General features: G+C 41.5%; 1 protein-coding gene across 1 annotated transcript in view; it reads right to left on the minus strand.

Annotated features, from left to right (window-relative positions):
• Positions 1–22280, minus strand: part of myo15ab (myosin XVAb) — an 87352-nt gene extending 65072 nt beyond the window's left edge. Inside the window, exons 1-17 of the mRNA XM_036557268.1 lie at positions 22200–22280; positions 18855–21955; positions 18046–18791; positions 17148–17822; positions 15855–17021; positions 15034–15332; positions 14200–14282; positions 14013–14076; positions 13628–13737; positions 11770–11844; positions 11577–11667; positions 10271–10276; positions 10069–10172; positions 7207–7270; positions 6187–6300; positions 4873–5034; positions 4640–4753 (exon numbers count right to left, since the gene is read on the minus strand). Of these exons, the coding sequence (XP_036413161.1) occupies positions 4640–4753; positions 4873–5034; positions 6187–6300; positions 7207–7270; positions 10069–10172; positions 10271–10276; positions 11577–11667; positions 11770–11844; positions 13628–13737; positions 14013–14076; positions 14200–14282; positions 15034–15332; positions 15855–17021; positions 17148–17822; positions 18046–18791; positions 18855–21916 (6936 nt within the window). The 5' untranslated portion in view covers positions 21917–21955; positions 22200–22280. The remainder of the gene's footprint in view (positions 1–4639; positions 4754–4872; positions 5035–6186; positions 6301–7206; positions 7271–10068; positions 10173–10270; positions 10277–11576; positions 11668–11769; positions 11845–13627; positions 13738–14012; positions 14077–14199; positions 14283–15033; positions 15333–15854; positions 17022–17147; positions 17823–18045; positions 18792–18854; positions 21956–22199) is intronic.
• Positions 22281–24316: the final 2036 nt, after the last annotated feature.

Here is a 24316-nt window from a genome sequence, read left to right on the forward strand (position 1 = left end):
AATAATGCTCTGTGGACTGATGATACAGCATTCCACAAAAAGAACATCATACCAACAGTGAAACATGGTGGTGGTAGTGTGATGGTAGGAGGATGCTTTGCAGCTTTAGCGCCTGAGCAACTCGGGTAATTGAAAGAACCATAAATTCTGCTTTCTACCAGGAAATCCTGCAGGAGAATGTCTGGTCATCAGTATGTGATCTGAGGCTCAAGCGAAATTGGGCTGTGCAGCAAGAATACGATCAGAAGCACAAGAGCAAGTCCACCTCTGAATGGCTCATTACGAGTCTTTGACAGGACCTTAAAGGGGCAGTTAATGCTTGAAAGCCCCCAAATGTTGCTGAATTAAAGCAATTCTGCTAAGAAGAGATGGCCAACATTCTTCCACAGTGAGGCGAAAGACTGAGCTCCAGTTATAAGAAGAATTTGTTGCAGCTAAAAGGGGCACAACCAGTTATAAGGTGTAAGGGAGCATTTACTTTTTCACACGGGTGTTGTATTTGTTTCATACATTTGACTGGGCTGTACTGTAAGCATGCAATTTTTTATTTTATATTTTTAAATAAAACTGAGCTGTTCATGCTCCAGACACAAATGCATTCATTCACAGTTACCATTGGTGAGTTTAACAACAGCACACAATTCATACAACTTTGTCAAAATATGTGTTATTAATTTCAAATGATTTCTGTTTTATATGTTTGCTGTGTAATTAAGGTATTAAAGAATAACAGACCTAGCTTGGACAGCATTTCACAGACTGTGAAAATGCACTGACATTTCTGAACAAGTATTCAAATATACTGAAATTATTGTTGTGAATTCATGCTAAACCGATGTCTTATAATAGATTTTGCACTGAGCAACTTTCTTACTGTCCAATAAGAAAACTCCCATATGTGATTTCGGAGGTATCTCTGCTCTTTTAGCTTTGTGGAAAGTGCTGCAGTTTGCGCTCAAATAAAGTAGCTATAATTTATTTATTCTTTTACATTTTCCATGTAGGTTATAAGTAGTAACTGTTCAATCAGAAGGCCTATGCTGATGAAATGCATTTCCAATTTTTGTGGCTTAAACAAAGACAAAATTTGTGAAGAGAACCAAATACCAACGTAACAAATAAATACTTGAGTATTCAAATTATGGGGAACAACTATTCAATTGGTGGGCTAAACAGCAGAAAGGTCACCAGCTCCAGCTGCTTTAATGATGCTAGCTAAGTTAACATTGTAACCCACAAAACTAACTACTGTAGCTTGGCTTTAAGGTCCCATATTCTGTGTTTTTCTTGTATTATATTGTAAGTCCACGTATAGCGTTTGTAGGGTTTATGCACCAAAAAAACAGTCAGAAATTTTCTTTATCCCTTCAAATTAAACAGACTGTTCTGTTACTGCGTCTTCAAGACTGACGTAAATGACCTCTGTTCTGATTGGCTGCCGTTCAGGCTGAAACACTCCATATAACTTCCATGTGAATGGGAGGAGCTAAACTGCTGAAGGTGGAATAAGTAGATCTATGTAAATGAGCTGGTTTTCACCAAAACAGGCTTTCCAGCTATGGAACATTTTCAACCTACAACCATATTTTACTATAACAAGCCCATTCATTTAAAAAAGAAAGATTTTTTTTTCATAATATGGGTGAAATATAATATGAGGGATTTGGCAACAATATTTCCCCCATTGTACTTGCTATCAATACAGTCATTACAACAAAAAACAGAAGGCATGTGATTGTGTTGCCTCAAGCTATCTCAATAACAGTGACAGTGATGGAGAGACACGTAGAAAATAGATGTAATTTGAAACATACAGTGCACTAATTTTATCTGTTTTGACACAAACCAAGTTGTGCGATACAGTAACTCATTATTCTGAATGAGATATTTGTCAATATCCTTTCCGAACCCAGCAACAGCTGCTATGAAGGAACATATTTGTAGGCAGAGCCGGGATCAATTAAAGAACGGCCCAGTATATTATATCAAATCAAACACCATTTTTTGCCTGGAAATCATCTACACGTGTATTGACTGAAAGACCTACATATTAACCAAAACATAAATATATATTGCCTTGTAAATGAACACAAACTTCCATCGAGATTTAGATATTTCTACTTCTCTAGTGAAAAGGATACCAAGTGAATGTACTCACTTCTACAGTCATGAGTCATTGTCCTTCATTAGCTAAATGTTCCTCGAAAGATCTAATGAAGGGATCTTTTCACAGAGACATAATGGACCCGCTAAGCTTCTTATATGCGTAATAAGACTTTAATGAAGTTAGACTTTCTTAATCCTCGAACGTCTTGGTTTGATAAAACGATAAGAGTTCCTGAGTGCCAACATTACTCAGGCCTGTTAGCAAACCCTGATTGAGTTACAAAGGGTTCCACAACGCCAGGCCTGGGAGATTAAGCTTAGTTACTGGAATCCATCTAGATGAAAGCTGCAGAATCATTTATATATTTATAGCTTTCCAAATTCATCTAAGTATTAGTTTACTTAATCCGGTATTCAAAAAGGCATGAAGTTTGGAATTACAGTACTGTGCTAAAGTCTTAGGCACCTGAGAAATCTATCAGGGCAGTAAGTGGTTTTTACTCATAAGAGAAGACCAGGCAAGCCTAGTTTTACTGGACCATCAGCTGCATGGCATTTGTCATGCCAGTGTCGATGATACAGCATTTAGAACATGATACAGTACAATATTCAGTAATTGATCAGGTAAATCAAGTATAAAGCTAGGTCTAAATTATAAAACCAGACTGATACTGTCATAGACACATATGGCACTACAGCTTTGGAGTTAGCAGACGTAAACCTGCCAAAGCTCTTTACAAAGTGATAAATCACATAAATGCCTACAGTTTCTTATAATCATGTGTGGAGTCAAGCAAAATGAACATCTTCTCTTGAGAAAGTAAAAATGAAAGCAAAAACAACTCGCCCTGCTAGCATATATGCTAATAGCTTCCAAGCCAGCTAACATTACATTGGTGAATAAATGTAACTTGTCAAAGTTATAATTCTAAAAACAGCAAAAGATACATCATGATATTATTATTCCAGTTTACACTGTGGTGCATGTATTGGCCCTGTACCAGTAATTGGTGACTGTATCCTCACACAGTTACTGAAACAGTTAAAAACAGCTAAAAAAAGGCTGCTTATACAGCAAGATAAAAGAGAAACACAGTGCAAGCTAAAATAGAAGTACTTGCTGCTGTGGCATTTCACCCACTATTAAGTGATCATTAGGTGATCCATCAAGTATTTCAGTGAATGTGTTGGGAAGATATGAGGGCAGCATTGAATTGGGTGATATCTGCACAACAGATATCAGAATAAATACAAATAATATTTGTAATTAATTAATTAAACCCAAAAATAAATGTTTTTTCCAAACTTCTCCTCGAAGAAGCCCTGTATTATTTGTAGTTCTCATCCAATACCTGGTTTGTCTAATCAATGCTTTATTAAATTTTATACAACAGTTAGTTCCGGCTACTGAACTTACAAACACTGTATCACTCTGCTGAGACGCTGCTAAGCAACGACTTTGACAGCTGTAGGAGACGCTCAAGACATTTGGATGTTTTTACTTCTTACTTTGCCACAAACAGAAAATGGACACTTTTAAGATCACATTTGACCGACAGCCGATTTGGTCAGACTCTGAAGATGAGACGACACTAAATTCCCAAACTGTCATCACCACTGAGCAGCTTTTCAGTCGGCAGCTGTGACAGAAGATCACCTAAACAACCTGGAATCAGCCAGAAATGAACCCAATACCATTCGCCAAACAAAATGGGCTGTAAGATGCTTTACAGACTGGCTGGAACAAAACAACATTAATACTGATCTGGCAAAAATTGACAAAACTGAGCTAAACTTGATATTGTGGCAGTTTTATGGCTCAGTCCGATTTGGTCAGACCCTGAAGATCAGACTACACGTTTGGCGAATGGTATTGGGTTTATTTCTGGCTGATTCCAGGTTGTTTGTGTTCTTCTGTCACAGCTGCCAACTGAAAAGCTGCTCAGTGGTGATGACAGTTTGGGAATTTAGTGTAAGGAGCCGGAGAACGAACTGCCGGCTGTGCAGCGAGTGGGCGGAGCTCGTTACTCTGACGTAGCAACAAGCTGCTTGTTAAGGAACTATAATTTGGCGAAAGGAACTGCGAACATTAAAACATATTAAATGCTACGTTCACTGCCCAGTTTATTAATTTCTTACTTTATTTATTTAACTGTTGTATTAAAGCAGTAGAACAAGAGAGGAAGTGTGTTATCGCCTTCGGCTCGTGCCTGCGACCAAATCACAGCCGCAATGTTATTTCGTGATAACACACTCCCTCTCATGTTCTACTGCTGAAAAATCAGATGTGCTGGTTAAGCAATTTAACCAACCAACCAAAGTTGTATACTGTCTTGTAATTTTACATATGTTTTTGACCAAGCAGACAAAAGCGAAGGTATATATGGTAATATGGCAGCCAAAAAGTCACTAACTTGTGCAGTGATCATTTTGTAGGTCAGATGTCTAAAACAGGTTATTTTATACTATTCTTTTAAGGCATTTGATTAGACAAAAATGGTTAAAATATCCACAAATAGTACCTAAACCATACCGTGACTTTGAAGGTGATGGCTTTCTGCAGGCCCTCGGGAGAAATCTGTAGCAGTTCGGCCACAACACGGATCTCCTGAGCACTCACTACCCCCGCTGTCTCCTGCACCTCAGTCTGAGAAAGAGAGACAGACATTCAATACAGTTTCTGAACAGTTCGGCTGGATTTTTATTCAAACATACAAGCTTCATTTGTGAATTTCATTAAGCGTTCCGGGTATGTATGTGTAATACCTCGAGTCTATGGAAGAAGACGTTGCCCAGGTGCAGTATGGATGACAGTACTCTGAAGACACTGCTCTGGTCCTCCGGGCTGAAGCGCAGAATGTCCATGGCACTCTGTAACCGCCAGAAATCCTCTCCGTCATCCTTCCCCACAATCTGACAGTTTCCACCCTGATAGGGAGATGAAGTAAGGAGACATTAAATGCAATGAAAACAATGTTTCTGATTTAATTCTGCAAAATTTTAGGCACTTAATTAATCTATAGGATACACACTGGATCCATTAGCTCATTCTCAGAGATTCCTTCTCTACTGTAAATGAAATACTGTCTTTACTAGTATCAGCATTTTAATCACAATGATTATTTTCCATTGCAACATCAATTTGTTTCACGTATAAAATGAAAAAAGCTGAACATGTTGTTTGGGTATTTGTTCGGTATATGCACACAGAATTTTGATAATTCTTGTCACACTTTATTTTGAAAGTCCTCTATAGGTTATCTTCTGATGCTCAAATTATTAACATACTATATTTGGAAACTCATTAGTTGAAACCCCAACATTAGAGTTAAAGATAGGTGTGGGATTAGGTTTAGGATTTAAAGTTACATTTAGGGTTATATTAAATAGAATCTGTCACATTCAACTTAAAGGAATGGTTCAGTGAAGATGAGTTGATCAGCCAAGACATGTCTACGTTTTTCTTCTTTAGTGTAGCACTGGAGCTAATGTTGCTAACAAACACTAGAGGTCAACGGTCACCATGTAAATATGCCACCAAAACTTCAACCCACTCAAACAACTTGTCAGTGTGGTTTAGAGCACAGCACTGTAATGTGAACTATTAAATTTTACAAAGTTTCACTGTGTAGCTGAACACTAAGGGTAACCATGTTAGACAACAGAGGTTGTGTTGAATTCCGACTCTGCTCTAGAATCCAACATGTTACTACATACGTTTTTCATCAGATAGATATCAAAACTCTACTTGCATTTACATTTTAAATGATGACAAATCTGAGCAGATTGAGATCTCCCGAAAATAACAACATATGGCATGCATGGCTGTTCCATGTAAATAAATTATTAGCCTAGGGTTAGTGGGGTTAAAGTTTGCATTTAAAACATATTTAGTTAAATCTTGAGCAAAATACAAGAAGGTGAGCATCTACAGAACATCTATAGTGGACCTCTCAAAATAAAGTGTTGAGTTCTTTAGATATATATATGTTTAGTTTTAAACAATCTTGCAAAAACAGCTAATTCCAGCTTTGATTAACTATAAGCTGCAGAACAGAACTAGATGTGAGTGTAGCTTACTTGGTTCAGATAGTAATAGGTTTCAGCTTCCTGTAGGTAGAATGTTCGTCTCTGATGAACGGGGAGTCCAGCCAACATCTCATAGAAGATGTGGTAGTTCCTCTCATTTTTGGCCTACCCACACAAACACACACACACACACACACACACACACACACACACACACACACACCCAGCAACTGTTAGCCTCAGCCTTAGTTAAAATGGTGAGCGAATGTCTGAGACCACTACTGAAAATGCTTCTATTTTTCACTACAAATTACAGTACTGTGTATAAGACAGAGAGTAGCCTTTATTTAATTTTCAGTAAAAACAGACATCAAGTACACGTTATTCATTTTCAGGAGATGTTTCTGAGGAGATATAAGATAACCCATATGTTTAAAGAAGGTGGAGAGTCAAAGGAAACAAAAGAAAATCAAGCTCCAGTCTTGCTTCAGATCCACAAGTGTTTCTGTCCTTTCTTCTGGTCAAGCTGCTGGTGCTCCCAAAACAATAGACTAACCACTCCAGAGTCCAGACCTCAACATCTCTGAACGTGTTTGGGATCATTTGGTTTGGAGAAAATACAACCAACTTCTAAGATTGAACTTTGAAGGTGTGGAAAAGTTCCCTGCAGATTTATTTGTATCTTTGAAAAACTTAAATCAGAAAAGAATGCAAAATAGAAGCGCAGTGGTGTCACTAGTGGTGTCAAAATTTTGGTCCACTATGTGTCTGTTAGACAAGCAAACTAAACTACACACTGTTTGTCTACTGCCTAATGCAGTGCTCACCAACCCTGCTCCTAGAGATCTATCTTCCAGAAAAGAGCACTTCCAAACCTGACTGAACTCATCTGATCCAGATCTTGAGAATTGGGCTAAAGTATTGGACTAAAGTTGAATTCTGCAGGATTGTGTGGCTCTCCAGAACCAGGGATGGTGACCACTGGTCTAACGGTTACTTCTACATTCATTATCTGCCAGTATAATTCACAGTTCCAAGGATTAAAATAAAGTAGTGGTTACCACAACAGACCTGAAAAACTATCCTGGACTTCTCCAGTAGATACTGCGAGGTTATGGCACCGCTTATCACTCCCCTTTAACACAACAAGAACAAAAACAAACAACATGTGCAGTGTTCAGTAACATGTTAGAGCCCCAGCCACACAAATACACACAGTCTCTGTGTCTGTATTACTTAACTGACCTCACTACTCTACTTTCACACTGGGTCAGGAGGAAACACACAGATCCAGTTCCCCTCCACAAGTCTATCACTTCCATCTCTAATAGTCAGCATTGCAGTCTGTGAGCAAGTTTGTTCCAGCATTCAGCTTACACTGTAGAGGTGCTGGCCTCACAAATTAAATTTACAAATTTCCCCCTTACCCAAAATGGCCAGGCAATCTATAAAAAAATTTAATATACATATAGGAAGTTTGGTTTATATTATGTAATCGACTGACAGTAGTGCTAGAAAGTTGGAAAACCCTTTAAAATTCTCTGTATTTCTACAGAAGTCTGACTTAAATGTGATCATATCTTCATCTAAATCATATTAAGGCATGAGGTTGTAGCGGCTCCTAATGGTGTCCTGTGATATGCAGCTTGAATATTCTCACGCAGTTCCTGCAGATTTTGCGGTAGCGTGGAGTGTTGATTGCACGTCCAATAGCCTCCCACATATTTTCAATCGGAGATGGGTCTGGTGATGCGGCTGGCCATGGCATAGTATCTGTGTCTTCAAGGCAAGCTCATGAGACGGCAGCAGTATGCGGACGAGTGTTGTCCTGTTGGAATGACGCACCGGAGCGTGCATTAAGAAAAGGCAGGTCCACTGGTTGCAGGACCTCATTAACGCAATGTTGGGCTGTCAAAGTGCCTGTAATGAAGACCAAAGGTGATCTGGCATCGTACGAAATTGCACCCCCCACACCATGACGCCAAGCCTCCTGGACGTGTGACACACGGATTCATTGGTCGTCTCCACCAAGACAAAAGAGGGACTCGTCACTGAAGATGACCCGCAGCCATTCTGAGCCACTCCATGACAGTCTGACACAACACCATTGCAGTCTTTGGCATTCGTCATGCATGTAGTCCTGCATTGTGCAGCCGTCTGCCAATGGTGCTGGCACTAGATGGAGGACGACTCATGGAGAGCATCACCGCCCACTGAATGTCTGCAACCGTGGTTGTTGGGTCACTCTGTGCATGTCGGACAATCCGTTGGTTCTCCCTCTCCATGGTTGGTGTAGGTCTCTGAGATCCTTCATGTCGCTGGTGCGCACCTTCTTCTGTCCACTGCCGGCAACAGCGTACTATGGTAATATCCACACGACCGGTATGGCGCGCAATACATCAATAAGACCATCCTGCTTCCCGGAGCCTTATGACGCAACCCCTCTCGAACTCTTCCAACTGCTCGAATTGCTCTCGAACTCTTCTCAGACAGACTACACTTGCAAAGGATGCTACTAACACAACAGCACGAGTCAGAATAAAAACAAGTTCAACGGGATGACCTTATATAGTCAGTCAGGTACAGCGATGCATGGCCAAGCGTGAAACTTGAATCATTCGCATGTCTCACAATGTCAAACCTACCCACCAAGTTTCATTCCTGTCGATTGATTCCTTCTGGGTGCAACTATTTTTTTGATGATGAGAGCCCAATTTTTCAAACACTAATTGAATGAAGTGTTCCAGTATTAAATGTTTATGTGTGAATATGTATGTGAATTTCTACAAATATCAGTTTGGTAGAGATAATTAGTGTCAGGAGGTCCAATCTATTGGATGATAAGTGTGAGTGTGGGAGATTTAGAAAACATGGACTTGAGTCTTCACCATCAATTTCTGGTCTTTACACACATTTCTGAGTGCACACCATCTCTCGGTCAAAGGAGAATTCAGAGGATTTCATAAAAACAGCTGTTCAGGCTGGAAGAGGTTAAAAAACAATTTCTGACTTTGGACAAATTCACTGTCAGGCAGTCTGCAAATAGAAAAGTCACAAACAACCCCCAGAGTAACATCTAAGGACCTGCAGGCCTCTGGTAGAGTGGCTAATGTTAGTGTCTGTGAGTCCACCATCAGGCAAACACTGAATATAAATAATATGTATGCATTGATATCAAGGAGGAAGCCATTGCTGTCTAAGAAGAACTGCTGCATGTACACATTTTCCTAAAGAAGTGCAAAAATAGAAGCCTAAATGTAAAACATTATGTTTTGTGAAAACCAAACACTGTATTCCAACTGAAGGTCAACAGAAGGTGGATCTTGCAGAAAGATGAAAACCTAAACACACCAGTCAGTTCAAACAAAAAAATAGGTGAACCAGAGTACATTTCTACAGGGGGAATTCGAAGGAACTGTAGAGAATTTTACAGGTTTCACAAACTTTCTACAACTGTATATTTCATTTTCTTGGGGGAATACATATCTGGTGCTTCATTAGTTTTGCACTGGAGCTAAGAGGCTAATGTAGCTAAGAAGTAATTGATACTAATTAGCAATTAGCATTTGCAAACGACATGCCTAAATCACCACATAAGTTGTTGAGTGATCTAAAACACAGGACTTGTTTATGTGGTTTCTGTTACTGTAAAGCAATAAAAATGGCCAAAACTGGCAAATTTCCGGGCTTCAACTACTGCTACTACTTTAGCTATGATAACGTTTTGTTCATTTGTATGTTATTCAGTGCCTGAAATCACACAGAAGCTACATTGGGTGTAAGGGGAAACTATAAATTTGATTTCTGGCCAATTCACTTATGGCCTAATTTAATCAACTTTGACTCACAAAAAAATTGACTGTTTATTTCAGAATGAGATCATTGTATTAAGATAACTGAGAAGTGGTGAGATTAACTAGAAGAACCACTCACTCCTCCAGAAAAATCTCCACAAACTTCCCAAAGCGACTGGAGTTGTCGTTCCGCACTGTTTTGGCATTCCCAAATGATTCCAGCAGAGGTGTTGCTTCTAGTATCTGGAGAGAACATTCTAATTAGTCCCAGTTTAAAAAAGCATTACCATGCACTGCCCCAACACACAAAATACTGAATGTTAGAACACTCTACATCTCACCTCAATCTGTGTGCATGAAAGCAGGATGGAAAATAGAGGAGTATGTTAGTTTTAGTCATAGTAAAGAGAAACAACAAAATATCTGCAAAACAAAAAGCCAAACAAATATCCACTAACACCAGGAATGAGAACAGGACTGAGCATCTTGTGTAGAGTTTATCGGATTTTTGGACTTTTAATGACAGAAACATTCTAGTTGGTGCAGAATGTGTGGGAACCTTTCTATGCTTGTGCATTTTTGTTCTATAGATTTGTGCAATACATGAAAAATGTATGTAATGCATTCCATTTTATATTTTCTTAATTATATATTTGCATTGTTTTCACAATAAATCTTATGTGCAAAAGAATAGTATATTGGTTCAACACTTAGAATCCAATAACATAGAACACAGAAAGTTATTATATGAAATGGTTATAAATACATTGCCTGATGGCTGAGACACTTCTTTAGGATAGTTTTGAAGTAAGGTTTTGGCCCAAAATGTATTTTTTAAAAATGGGTTCTAAGGCAAAATAGTAGAACAACGTATAGAAAAACATCCTTTTTTCAGATGTTCTGCTATTTTCCCATTGCCAACAATACGTAAAAACTGGTTTTTGATAGAAAATTATATTATACAATTATATTATATTTGTGTTGTTGACATCTGGCTCCCACTGTAATGAAATCTGAGTTAGTGCATTGGGCTACGTTCACATTACCAGGTTGAAGCGGCACAAATCTGATTTTTTTTGCCCTAATGTGACTCAGATCTGATGTTTTCAGAGCCGTGTGGACACGCAAATCTGATCTTTTCAAATCCGACCTGAGCCACTTTCAAATGTGGTGCTAGATGGTATACGTAACTGATTCGTGGCCATGCGACCTTAATGTGACGCTCATATCGGAATTTGCTTTTTTTTTCACTGCGCGTGCGCCATCGCTCAGCGTTACCATGGCAGCAGCGCCAAACGGACATTAAAGCCTGTAAATGGTGGAAAAGCAGCACATCTCACCTTTTTCACCTTCGTCTTGCTCTAATAATAAAGCTAAGGGATGATCAGAGTTAATTATCCTCACAGTGAAGCTCGTTCTGCTCGTTAGTTTGTGCTGATGATGCACATGATTCATTCACGTGACGTTACTGAGTAGGATGTGCTCATGCGGGTCATTTCAGGACGCCGATTCGTTCACATTAAGGACAAATTTGAATGACTTACATAAACGAGTGTGAACCATCGTGTCAGAGAGATCGGATTTGAGCGATGTGGCTTGTAATGTGAATGTAGCTTTGGTGGAATTCCTCTAATGTCCTCTAAGTACCTGTTGTGTTACATTTCTCTTGTGATGAATGGCAGTGAGGTATCTCAGGACCAGCTTGGTAGCCTCTGTCTTACCGGACCCACTTTCACCACTGAAACACAAAAACAACACTTAGAATCATGGAATGCGCACATTCCTGTAAACCACTCAAGAGTTATGCATATGCACACATAAGCCCACGCGTCAAGCTAACCTGACTATAATGCACTGGTTCCGCTTGATGTCCATCATTGTTGCGTAGGCCATGTTTGCAATTGCAAAAAGGTGACTTTAAAGTAAAGCAAACAAATCAAAATGTGATTGTTAGGCATCTGGTCTTGCAAGATCTTACATGAGATTTCAACATTTCAACATTTCAGCAATTCAATTGTGAGAGTGAAGTTGGGATGCTGTTGAGATGTAAACAGTCATTCAGAGTGGTTTGGTGTGAAATGCTCTGTTCTAGAGAAACTTAGAGTCAAAATCGTTCACGGTGGTGGTGATAGGAACCAGACGTCCACCTCTAAAAGCTCCCTCAGAGAAAGTTATTGTATGAAATTATTATGAATACTCAGCCTGGTGTCTGAGACATTGTTGTGTGTTTTTACCTAAAACATATTGTTGAAAGTCTTTCATGAATACTTGCAGGGTGTTGTAAGGCAAAATAGTCCCCAGAAGAAAATGTACTTTTTTTCTGATTTACCACTATTTAACCCTCATCACTGTTACATATAAAACTCAGAAGACACCCATAGGTTCACTGGTTGTTAAGGATAGTTATTAAAATGGCTATATTTGTGTTGTAAACATCACAGCCCCTGGTTCCACCAGCACTGTAGTCTGTATGTTTCTCTACAATGAACCATCTCATATCAAACCACTGTGAGTGGCTTTGTTTATATCTTAATGATTTAGTTATGCAGATTTTTTTTTTAAATTGATAGAATTTCCCTTTAAGTTCAGTCAATGTAAGAGAAATTTTAGTGTATATAATTAACACATGCTGTACTGACAACACACTTCTGTACATTTTAATGCACTATTACTGTATTATTTGCTGAATTGAACATATAGAGAAAAAAAAAACATCAAATGTGGCCTGTGAAAAAGTTGTGGCACATTTTCTATTTATTTTTTTGTTTTTCTAATGTATTAAACTCAGCAAATAAATACAAGTTGTGCACTAAATATAGCAGAAAAATGCCGCATTTAATTGCGTTCTCTGTAGAGGAAGTGTTAAGTACTACTTAGAAAATGAACAAAACATTTAATTTGAATTTGTGCGTGTTTTATACGACTGTAGTTACATAACTCTTCATATCACGGTCATCTCCACTTTTGTCATTTTTTAACTTCTTTTTTTACTGTATTATTTGAGAAATTTCATGATGAAAAGAACAACAGAAATGGTTCAAAATTACTTGGAAAAAAATCTTATTACATAAACTTCCGTTACAAGTTACAGTTTTGGAGATACAATGTTTTGCTCCGACAGTGACAATATCCTGTTATTTAAGCAGCTACGTCAAACAAATGTAATTAACAAATCCATCAGGTATTGTTTCTGAGCATTTCATGGGGTTACCCTATCCAGGGCCAACACACATGCAGAATTTCTCATGTTACGTGATGTAATACACTTGATATGTGTTGTTCTGGTTAGCATGTGTCCAGAGAGCAAGTTTGAGAAATTTGAGACAGTCACTGTCTCTCTTTCTTTCTCAGATGCACGTAAGTACACTTGACCTCACTCGATTAATCCTTAAATTGACTTGTTCTTGCCTTGTGCATACTCTGCAATAATGCAGGTACTAACTAGCGCATGGAATACTACAGTTTCACAGTAGGTGGACAGTTTTTTGATGGCATTTTTTGGGCAGACGAAGCTGTGTAATTACATTTACCACCAATGAAGTTGTAAGTTTGGACTGACTGTGCTGATATACGTGTGACGGCCATTACATGATGGTCTATGTGTTATGTGTTGCACTAAGGAGCCGTTGGCTCACTCACCAATATTGTGAAGAATAGCAATGTTACACACTGAACTGTGATTTCACACTTAAACTTACGGTGGATTCTCCCCTAAGCCATGACCCTCGTACTGGAGGACCATATCAGTGCCATAGATGTTAAACAGCTTGTATGGATTCACTGACACCAGAATACTGCCGATATATGTCTAATCAGAAAGAGAAAAAGAGAGAGAAAAAGACCACAAAGTAAAAAAAGAATGTATTAAATGTGCTCAGAGCAGTTTTACTTTACTGATGCTATTGCTATTTAACCATGATCAGTTTCTTATACTCATTTGCCTGTTTACCATTTTGTTTTCATTTTTGTATCTGTACCTCTCCAGTTTCTACCGATGTACTCGTTTGTTTCATACATTTTATATACGCTGTGCAAGTGAATGCATAAGAATAAAATCATATATAATAATAATAAACTGCTTACGTAGATAAGCTCCTGGTCAAAGCGAGTCTTCAAGTTAATTAAAACAGCTGCCTCTGTCAGATCCCTGAGGGGAAGGGAGAGACAGTCATCTATTCACAATGTCATTAAATTGAACCAATATTTGCTACAGAGCATGTATCTCCTCATTTTGTGTGCATTTGTCAGCATGTATGTGTGTATTTCTTACTCCAACTGTGTCATGTCCTCAATTCCATCTCCTTCTCTTTTCTCTCTGTATCTCATAGTGGGGAGACTCCTTATAGAATACATCTGTTCACAGAACAGGGATTAGAAATCTTGACATGTACAATCGCAAATATATTAAAAGGTATGCAATTCTGATATTTCACTCTAGTGGTAAGAAATGGCACAAGATGTTTCAGTCTTCCCAAAAGTAATCTGGCTGACCCTAATTCAGTATTCTGTAATTTTAATGTGTTGCCTAGTGAATTAGGTCAGTGGGTGACCTCACTGGTTAGCGCCGCATTAAGTAGAGATGCTACCAGTGTCGGCAGTGTAACCTGAGCATGGTTATAATCTGCCTTGTAAATCTCATCTGACATTCGATGTAGCCACAGGCCCTGCAGCTAAACCCTGATGGAGATAGTTAAGCTTGGTCGGGCCTATTGTACAGGCTCTAACCCACACAGGCTCTGGCAAGTGCATTACTGTCAACATTCAAGTAAGTTATACCAGACTTAAATTAATTAAACCCATTCCTTATCTATAAATCCTTCTAACATAAAGGGCACTACATGGCACTTAAGCAAAAGCATGTATTCATCAAGTAATTACTTGTTTGGGCTCATCAGAGTTACAAAATTAGTTTGCAACTCTAATAAGCTCAAAACCTAGATGTCAAATGTCTGGGAAAAAGTTTGTCAAAGGTTTATGAGATGCTGAGAAGTTGGCCTGGCTCCAAATATTTATGAGAAAATTTAAACTTGAAACAGTTTTGAGACTTGAAAAAAGAAGGGAGCGTACTAGTGCTATCAAAATAAGACTACGTAAGGTGAGTTACCTTGTCATACCACTGGCCACTGGGCTCCCCTTCCCGATCTGGTACCCAGTGTACCTCTGCCTCCCTGGACCCAATACTAAAGGGTGGGGGAGTAAGGTGGTCCATCATGTTCTCATCACGGTACATAGACCACTTGATAAGATTCTGGACTGTTCCATGAGGCAGGACCTTCTCTGCAGCCCACATATCTTCTGCTGTTTGTCCCTCCCTGGCATTTTGGGCCCAGTGCTCCTCAGGGCCTTTCCTCTGTGGGGACACCACTGCATATCTGCCATCTGGCCCAATAATCAGTCCAGAGGCTGTAATAGTGGACAGTCCTGAAGGTAACTGGTAAGAGGCCTTTTTCAGATCAGCATTCTTCAGGGCTTCCATCAGCTCAGGTGAGGATGGAACTGCAAAACCTTGTCTGAGGACTGACCCATCTGGCAAATGATAAGTAGCATTTCTGAGATTTCGGTTTAAAAGGGCTTCTGAAAGATTTGGACTGGTTCTATGCCTCCGAGGATCTGCTGATATAATCGAACCATCGGGTAGTTGGTACGTGGCCTTGCGAAGGCTTTCATTCTGCAGGGCATTTGCAATGTTCGGACTGGATGGCTGATACATAGCACTTGGGGAAATAATTGATCCATCTGGAAGCCTATAAGAAGCATTTCTGAGATCTGCATTTTGGAGAGCTCTGGAGAGATTTGGTGGGCGTACTGGATCAGCACTGATTACTGAGCCATCAGGTAGCCTATAGGTGGCATTTCTGAGATCTGCATTTTGGAGCGCTCTGGAGAGATTTGGGGGGCGTACTGGATCAGCACTGATTATTGAGCCATCAGGTAGCCTGTAGGTTGCATTTCTGAGATCTGCATTTTGGAGGGCTCTGGAGAGATTTGGGGGGCGCACTGGATCAGCACTGATTACTGAGCCATCAGGTAGCCTGTAGGTAGCATTTCTAATATCTACATTTTGGAGGGCTCTAGAGAGATTTGGGGGGCGTACTGGATCAGCACTGATTACTGAGCCATCAGGTAGCCTGTAGGTAGCATTTCTAATATCTACATTTTGGAGGGCACCGGAGAGATTTGGGGGTCGCATTGGATCAGCACTGATTACTGAGCCATCAGGTAGCCTGTAGGTAGCATTTCTGAGATCTGCATTTTGGAGGGCTCTGGAGAGATTTGGGGGGCGTACTGGATCAGCACTGATTACTGAGCCATCAGGTAGCCTGTAGGTAGCATTTCTAATATCTACATTTTGGAGGGCACCGGAGAGATTTGGGGGTCGCATTGGATCAGCACTGATTACTGAGCCATCAGGTAGCCTGTAGGTAGCATTTCTGATACCTGCATTTTGAAGAGCACTGGCCAGAACTGGGGGGCGTACTGGATCAGCACTGATTATTGAGCCATCAGGAAGCCTATAGGCAGCAGTGCGAATGGATGGATTCTGAAGTGCATTTGTTAAATTGGGAGAGGTGGGTTCATAAGGGACCTGTGTAGATATAATAGACCCATCAGGCAGTCTGTAACTTGCATTTCGCATTTGTGGATTCTGAAGTGCCTCTGTTAATTTCGGAGAGCTAGGTTTTGACTGTGCATAAATTATCGAGCCATCAGGCAATCTATAGGATGCATTTCTCATGTTTGGATTTTGAAGTGCATCAGATAAATGTGGAGAAGTTGGCTGCAGCTGTTGCTCAGCAAATATAACTGTCCCATCAGGTAGCCTATAAGATGCATTTCGAACGCTCTCATTCCTTATTGCGTGTGACAAATTGGGAGACACTGGCTGCTGTTGACCTGCCATAATAACTGTCCCATCTGGAAGTCTATAGGAAGCATTTCTTATATTTGGATTCTGCAAGGCATTTGGAAGGTTCGGAGAGAAGGATTGTTGTGGTTGGGGATCCATGCCTATTAAAGTTCCATCAGAAAGTCTGTATGAGGCATTCCTTACCTGTTGATTATGTAATGCATTTGAAAGCATTGGAGAGGTGGCTGGATGTACCACTTGATTTCCATGTACCAGTGTGCCATCTGGCAGATGGTAAGTGGAACCACGGATTTGGGGATTATGCAATGCGTCTGACAGAACAGGTGACTTCCTGGGGTCCTGGCTGTAACCAGCCATGGGTGCATAGGGGTAGCTGCTCCTTTGATGAACCAGTTGGGTTTGGTAGGATGCTTTGCGGATTTGTTGGTTTTGTAAAGCATTTGAAAGAACTGGTGACCCTTTTGGACCATAGCCAGGGGGATATCTTGATCCACTCCGACGTAAATGTGTTCGGTAAGAAGCATTTCGGACGTTGGGGTTTTGAAGAGCGTTAGTGAGGAGAGGTCCAGGGCCTGGATCCTCTATGTAATCATATTCTGTCATGACCGGTGAATAGGGAGAGGGAGGCATCTGCAGGGGTGACTCGTATGAAGCACTACGGAGGTAAGGATTTTGGATAGCACTAGACAGCATAGGAGATACAGGTTGACCTGAACTTTGTTCAAAAGCCTCCATTTCAGGAGCATATGGTGACATGGGTGGTAGTAATGGTGATGCAAATGAGGCACTATGGAGGCTGGAAGTTTCCAAAGCATTTGATAGGAGTGGGGAGGCTGGTTGGCCAGGAAGTTGTGCCACTTCAGGAGCATATGGAGAGCCTGGCCTTTGCAAGGGTGATGTGTATGAGGCTCCACGGACCTGAGGATTTTGCAAGGCATTTGATAAAAGTGGAGATGCCACCTGCTCTAGATTCTGCTGTACTACAGTAATTTCTGGGGTGTGTGGTGCTGGTGCTGGTTGCAGCACTGAGGTATAGGAAGCATCACGTAAAGCTTGGTTTTGCAAGGCATTTGATAAATGTAGTGATGGTGGTTGCCCAGGAAACTGTTCTATACTTGTGACATCAGAGGAATATGATTGCATGGGCTGCTGGATTGGTGAAGTGTATGCATTATGTATATTTTGATTTTGGAAAGGACTTGTGAGCATAGGAGATTGAGGCACACTTATAATTTGATTAGTTTCCACAGGGTATCGGTTCTACTCCAACAGGGTAGGGAGATGCAAATGGTACAGCAGGGATCTGTGAATTCTGCAAAGCACCTGAGAGGAGAGGGGAGGGTGGTGCACGAGGGGAAAGAGTGCGCACTGGTAATGGTGAGCCATGTTTGATGGAAGGATGAGGAGAAGTCGGTCTAGAGAAATGCCTAACAGAAGGTTGTGGTGATGGAGGGCCCATGCGTTTTAGAGAAGGCTGTGGTGAATGAGGTGCCTGCCTCAAGGACTGTCTGGCGATCAAAGGACGGCCACGACCAACAGGTCTTTGGGGGTCCCTTGTATGGCCTCCAGGTCCTGGGGGAATGAAGCGCCTCTGCTCCCTCATGGGTGTCCCAGGATGTTGGCCTGAGAGCTGTGGGGATGAAGTGAAGTCCTGAGGCATGATTGATCTGTTGCTGCGTATGGAGGCTCTGAAAGGAGGTACATTTTGTGTTGGAGCACCTGGGCGAGTCATTCGACCAGGAGAGGGCTTTACAGCTCCCATAGGAATGTTTGGACGCCCTATTCCCCGTAGGCGCCCACCAGGTGATCCAAGAGGCAGTGGATCCCTCATTAGACGGGTCGACCTCCGGGAGAGAGTGGGGGAGGGTGGTCTGCGTCCACCTGGAGAAGGAGAAGGAGGCAGCACAGATTCTGGTTCAATTGCAAAACTTCTTCGTGAAGGTGTAGGTGATGCTCTGTGAGCTGCAAATGGGGATTGTGGTCTATCGGGGTGCCTGTGTCGAACGCTGTCCAGTGGATGCATGCTCATCTGTGGGGAGGGTGGAGGACTCATTCGCCTAGGAGGAGAGGGCGAAGGTTGAAGCTTCCTTGCACCAAATGGTCGTTGAGCAATTGATGGGGAGGCGGGTGGGCTGGGTCTCCTCATTGAGGCACGTGGGGAAAGTGGGGGGCTCTGCCTGCGGATGGAACCACGGGGGGAACCTGGAGGACTAGCGCGAGGAGAGGGGGCTCGTGGGGCTATTTGGCGGGTCACAGGCTTAGGGGATGCTGTAGCCTCTATAAATGACGCTTCAGGTTGGAAACGTCTGGAAAACATTGGAGAGGCGGGGGGGCTTACTCTTCTACGTCCAAGAGGAGAAGGAGGGGGTTGAACATGAGTAACTGGAGATGGCATCCCTCTGCTTAGGGTTGGAGATGGAGGCACTCCCCTGGCTCCAAAATGACGAATGGAGGGCTGTGGGGAGGGGCTCCGTCTCACAGGGAGTGCACCAGAAGTATGCATGGAGAGCTGTGGAGAGGTGTGAGGGCTTTGTCGTCGTATGGGTACAGGGGAATGCCTCACATTCATTATTGGCTCTCTAAATCCTCCTGGTGATCCCAAAGGGGATATGGGACCTGGTACTGCCATAGGCGACATGGGACCTGGTGCTACCATGGTAGACATGGGACCTGGTACTGCCATAGGGGACATGGGACCTGGTACTGCCATAGGGGACATGGGTCCTGGTGCTGCCATATAGGACACTGGACCTGGTACTGCCATAGGGGACATGGGACCTGGTGACACCATACGGGACAGAGGCTTTTGTACAGGGGAACCCATTATCCCCATGGACCTCCTGCTTGGTGTAGGAGACGGAGGAAAAGCACCGCCTTGGGCCATTGGTGACATAGTTGAAGACATAGGGCTCGCCAATCTCTGAGGACTGTTAGCATGCTTAATTAACATTGCAGTTGGCGTGGGGATCTGAGGAACCATTGGTTGAAGCATATCTTGTGGGTGCACTGCTGGAGGAAAACCTTCAACCATAGGAGCTCCAGGGATGAATGGTTCATTTTCATATTGAATCTCTGACATCTCTTCAAAATCATATTGTGGCGGAGGCGGTGGAAGCTCGACATCTATCTTCTCTTTACCAAAAAGCTTGACTTGAGGCCTTGGAACTCTGAACATTTCTCCTTGAAGTACCATTGGCTCCATGGGGATGTCACCAAACTCCTCACCATACAACACATCAACTTCCTCACCATCCATAACATCATGCACAGCATAACCATATGGCTGATAGATGTTATAAGAAGACTCAAGATATGGAGAAATCCCTGATTCACTGTAATTAACCTGGTAGTCTTGTAGGTATGGATCATTATAATTTCCATGTGGATCCATATATAGATCACTTGGTCCAACATCACCATATGGATCATCATAGAAACCCTGAGGGTCATCATAAAAATCAAACTGACCCTGGTCATAGGATTCGTTTCCATAAGGTTCATAACCATCCTCTATTAGATACTGGCTCTCATCGTAGTATTCCATGCCATTGTTGTAATATGGGTCCAACGACTGTTGTTCGGCATAGTATTCCATCTCCTCTGGGTAGTAGCCCACCTGATTTTCAGCAGAATATGGGTTATAGTAGCCCATACCGTCGTCATAATACTCTCCTCCACTCTGCATGCCCATCTGTGTGTCATAGTATCCATCTTCTAGATCATAATAGCCTTGATCCTGAGACGGTGCATCATAATAGTCAGCTGTCTCTTCATACTGACTGTAGTGCTGTGGCAGTGTTTGTGCATGTCCCTGCAGAGGAGCATACTGTGCCTCATATCTGTTTGGGTGTCTACTCATTGACTGTCTGTTGAATGCACCTCTTCCTACTCTACCCTGGTTATTATAGTCAAATCCATCAAAATCTGGTTCATATCCATAGTTGTCATACCCCCGAGGTTCTCGCATGCTTGTCTGCCGACTACCCCCAGGAAATCGTTTGTTGCTTGACCGTCCCCAGGGGTCATGATCCCTACCAAGCGATCTCTGTTTCCTTTTAGTTGAGAGGAACTTTTTAGTGAGCCAGTTTGTTGCTCCTGCAATTTTGCCCATTAATGCACTCCGGTATTTAAAATTAGACCCCTCATCTGCATTCTTTTTCCCAAAAAGCCCTTTGAAAAACCCTGTTTTCTTCTCTGCTGGTTTGTTACCACCAATTCTAAGGAGCATGTAGGTTGGCTTATTTCCTGATTTTTCCTTTTCTTTCTCTTTCTTTCTTTTCTTACTGGCTTTGAAACGCATGAGCAGCCTGGGGGCATTTTTCAAAACTGATTTCCTCCTTTTTTTTTTGGCGAGACGACTCTTTCTTCTGCCAAGTCCGAGAAACAGTCTAGATGTGCTTTTAAGCCGCTTCTTTGAGTTCCTCTTCCTCCTAAATCCAGAGAAACGCATAAAGAGTCTGGAGGTGTTCTTTAACCCTCTTTTCTTCTTTTTCTCCTCTGGTGGTGGCTCAGGTGGAGGCTCATCCTTCTTTTTTGCTTTCTTCTTCTTTCCATCTTCCTCTGGTTTAGATTTGGATTTGTGTGCATCTTTGGCTTTCTTCTTTCCTTTCCTGTCTTCTTCTTCACTTTCCTCTTCTTCCTCTTCATCTTCCTCCTCATCTTCATCTTCTTCTTCTTCATCATCCTCATCTGATGCAGCATATTTGGATTTGGACTTTCCCTTTGCTGCTTTGCTTTTAGCGTCAGGCTTTCCACGACCACGCTTGCGAGCATCTCTATCTGATTCTTCGTCCTCTTCTTCTTCATCACTTAACTCTTCATCATCCTCTATAGGCTCTGCGTCTGAACCCTCCTCTGATTCACTAACCACTTTTGCTCCCTTACCTTTATCCTTTCCTTTCTTTCCATCATCTTTTCCTTTACCTTTGGGAGGCTCTTCTTTTCCCTTCTTCTTGTCATCTTTTCCTCCCTTCTTGTCATCTTTACCTCCCTTTTTATCATCTTTACCCCCTTTTTTGTCATCCTTACCCTTTTTCTCTTCCTCTTTGCCCCTAGTTTTTTCTGGTTCCGGTTTTCCTCCTTTTTTGGCCGCTGACTTTGAGTCCTTTTTGCCTGGCATTTTGTCCTAGTCCTAGGACCATGCTATTTTGCAGCCTCTCTGCCAGTCAGAAACAGAATATCAGAAATTCTTCAGAAAAACTTCAGTCTGCAGCAAACTCATTCTACCAAGACAATGTAAATGTAGACAATAATGTAGAAGTACTTCATCACCTCAACAACATTTTAAAATTCTTACAGCATATCTGTTCTTTGAGAAACTATAACTTGCCCGGTCATATGAATGATAATAGACAACCTTTTCTGACTTTTACACATTAACTGCACCACACTTTTGTTCTTACCTTATGGTGTGCTCTCACTCTAGGGTGGAGTGATATGTACTGTCTGTACTGTGACTGTGTAAATCTCTGTCCTCATGGCTCCACTCCTCATCACACCAAAAAGAGTCCTGCAGGTAGAGTTCCTCCGCTGAGGAGAGCGTCTCTATTCCCACAATCATCCACACGCTCCCTCTTGCACTTTCTACTTTCCAGAGGCCGAGGCTTCTCTGCAAAGAACAGAAACATGAAATGACTAATAAGTAAACCTTAGCAGGACTACCTGCTTGGTTAGACCTGTCATGAGTGAAGGGTTGCAAAGGGTTGAGTTTCTGTGTGAATGAGAGGATGTGTGTCAGTGTTTTAGTGCTGTTCCAGTGCTGTAGAAGGAGCCTTAATTTGTCAGCTCTACTTGCCTTGATGTAACTTTAGCTCGAGTCTCATTCCAACATGAATAATGTAGGCATGGAGGCCTGTTACTGCATACACACACACATACACACACAATTAGAGACAGAGACATGGCGTGCACACACATCAGACTCTAAACTAAACCAAATGTGGGCCATTCAAAAGATACTGCATTCAGTTCCAATGTATGCCCATATATACATTTCCCATTATCACTGAGAAGCCATTTGCTTATCAGAATTGTATTTATCGGCAGCAGCATCAGCGGTGTTCGGCAATTAGAGGAGGATGAGGGTTGAGACCGAAGTAGATTATTAGTCATTGAGTGGAATGGAAAAGCTGTGAAATGATCAAACCAATCTATATCTGTCAAATACGGCTATAAATACAGGGCAGCGTGAAACAGTATTAATTAACCCTCTGTGATGTTATTTGCTATGACAAAGGTTATTTAGTGCTAACTAGCTATTCAAACTAGTCAGTAATTGAACATCTTCTTCATAGCAGCTGACTATCAAAGTGTCAGCGTAACACTTGTGGTGGAGTAATTAAAAATATTGACGTAAGGATGTAACCATAGAAGTCTCAGGGTTAGTGCCAGGTGTGGTGTAACTTGCCATCTCAGAACTATTTAAGGTCAGGACTCCGCACTGACATGCTCCAGTTTCTGTAATTAAAAATGTAGCGGCTTCTTCTCCAATTGGACTAAGAGCAAAGGTGAGCTTTGCTAATTGTTCTAATGAGCATGTATGTGTGTGTGTGTTAAAGACAGACTGGATACCAGGGCACTAGCGGTAGGAATTTGCATACATGATAGTAGCATCACAAAATTCATCATTTGATCAAGATTCACAGCATTTTTCAATATAACGAAAATAAAGGATGGCTGAAAATGTTTATGATAATATGGTAATGTTTCCATATCAGTTTATTAAAGCATTCAATATTATCTGAGCACAATATTTGTGACGTTAGAACGGCACATTAAAGTTTTCGCCTTATACATTCAGATGAGTTTCTGGGCAGCATATTAATACTAAACAAAAGCTGTGCCTTATAGTGGCCCGATCTAACTATAGCTGAGCTAGCATGCTAGCCAGACTACAACCTTGCAACATATGACCTTCTTGTGCTGGTTTCCACAAATGCAAATGCAATTCTTATAGGTGTAGGAAAGATTTCACATGGATCTTTCACGTCAAGTCCGTTTTGTCGAGGTTAAAGTTGAACTTAGGTGCAGTCATACATCTACATACATTGACCCAGAGGTCAATGGAAAACAAGTGTGTGTGCCTGAGAATCGCATGACCCGCAGTAATCGTCCCTGCATTTCCTTGGTTTCTCTCTGATGACTCAATGATATCTACGAGGGTGTGGATATCCGGTTGCCAGATCCTCATCTAACTCCTCTTGCATGTAAGTCAATCCCATCATTACCATGCATGATGCACAGTTAACGGGTTGGTAGGTAGCGGTTGGCATGTTAGATAATCATGGAAAATCCCCTTTTGAAAAGGGCAAAAATTTGTGTAAAAATAAGGGCAGACACAGAGAGAGGGAACACAGGGAGAGACAAACAGATCAATTTTGGTCATTGACATTTTTCTGCTGGTAGGATCTAATGAACAGTGAGTTACAGCCTACACACCATCAGAGGTAATCTGGAGTTGGACTTAAATTAGCTATTTACACTTCTGCATTGACCAGCCGATCATGTTCTTATTTCACTT

The sequence above is a fragment of the Colossoma macropomum genome, unplaced genomic scaffold (genome assembly GCF_904425465.1).
Source record: "Colossoma macropomum unplaced genomic scaffold, Colossoma_macropomum, whole genome shotgun sequence".
Lineage (NCBI taxonomy): Eukaryota > Metazoa > Chordata > Actinopteri > Characiformes > Serrasalmidae > Colossoma > Colossoma macropomum.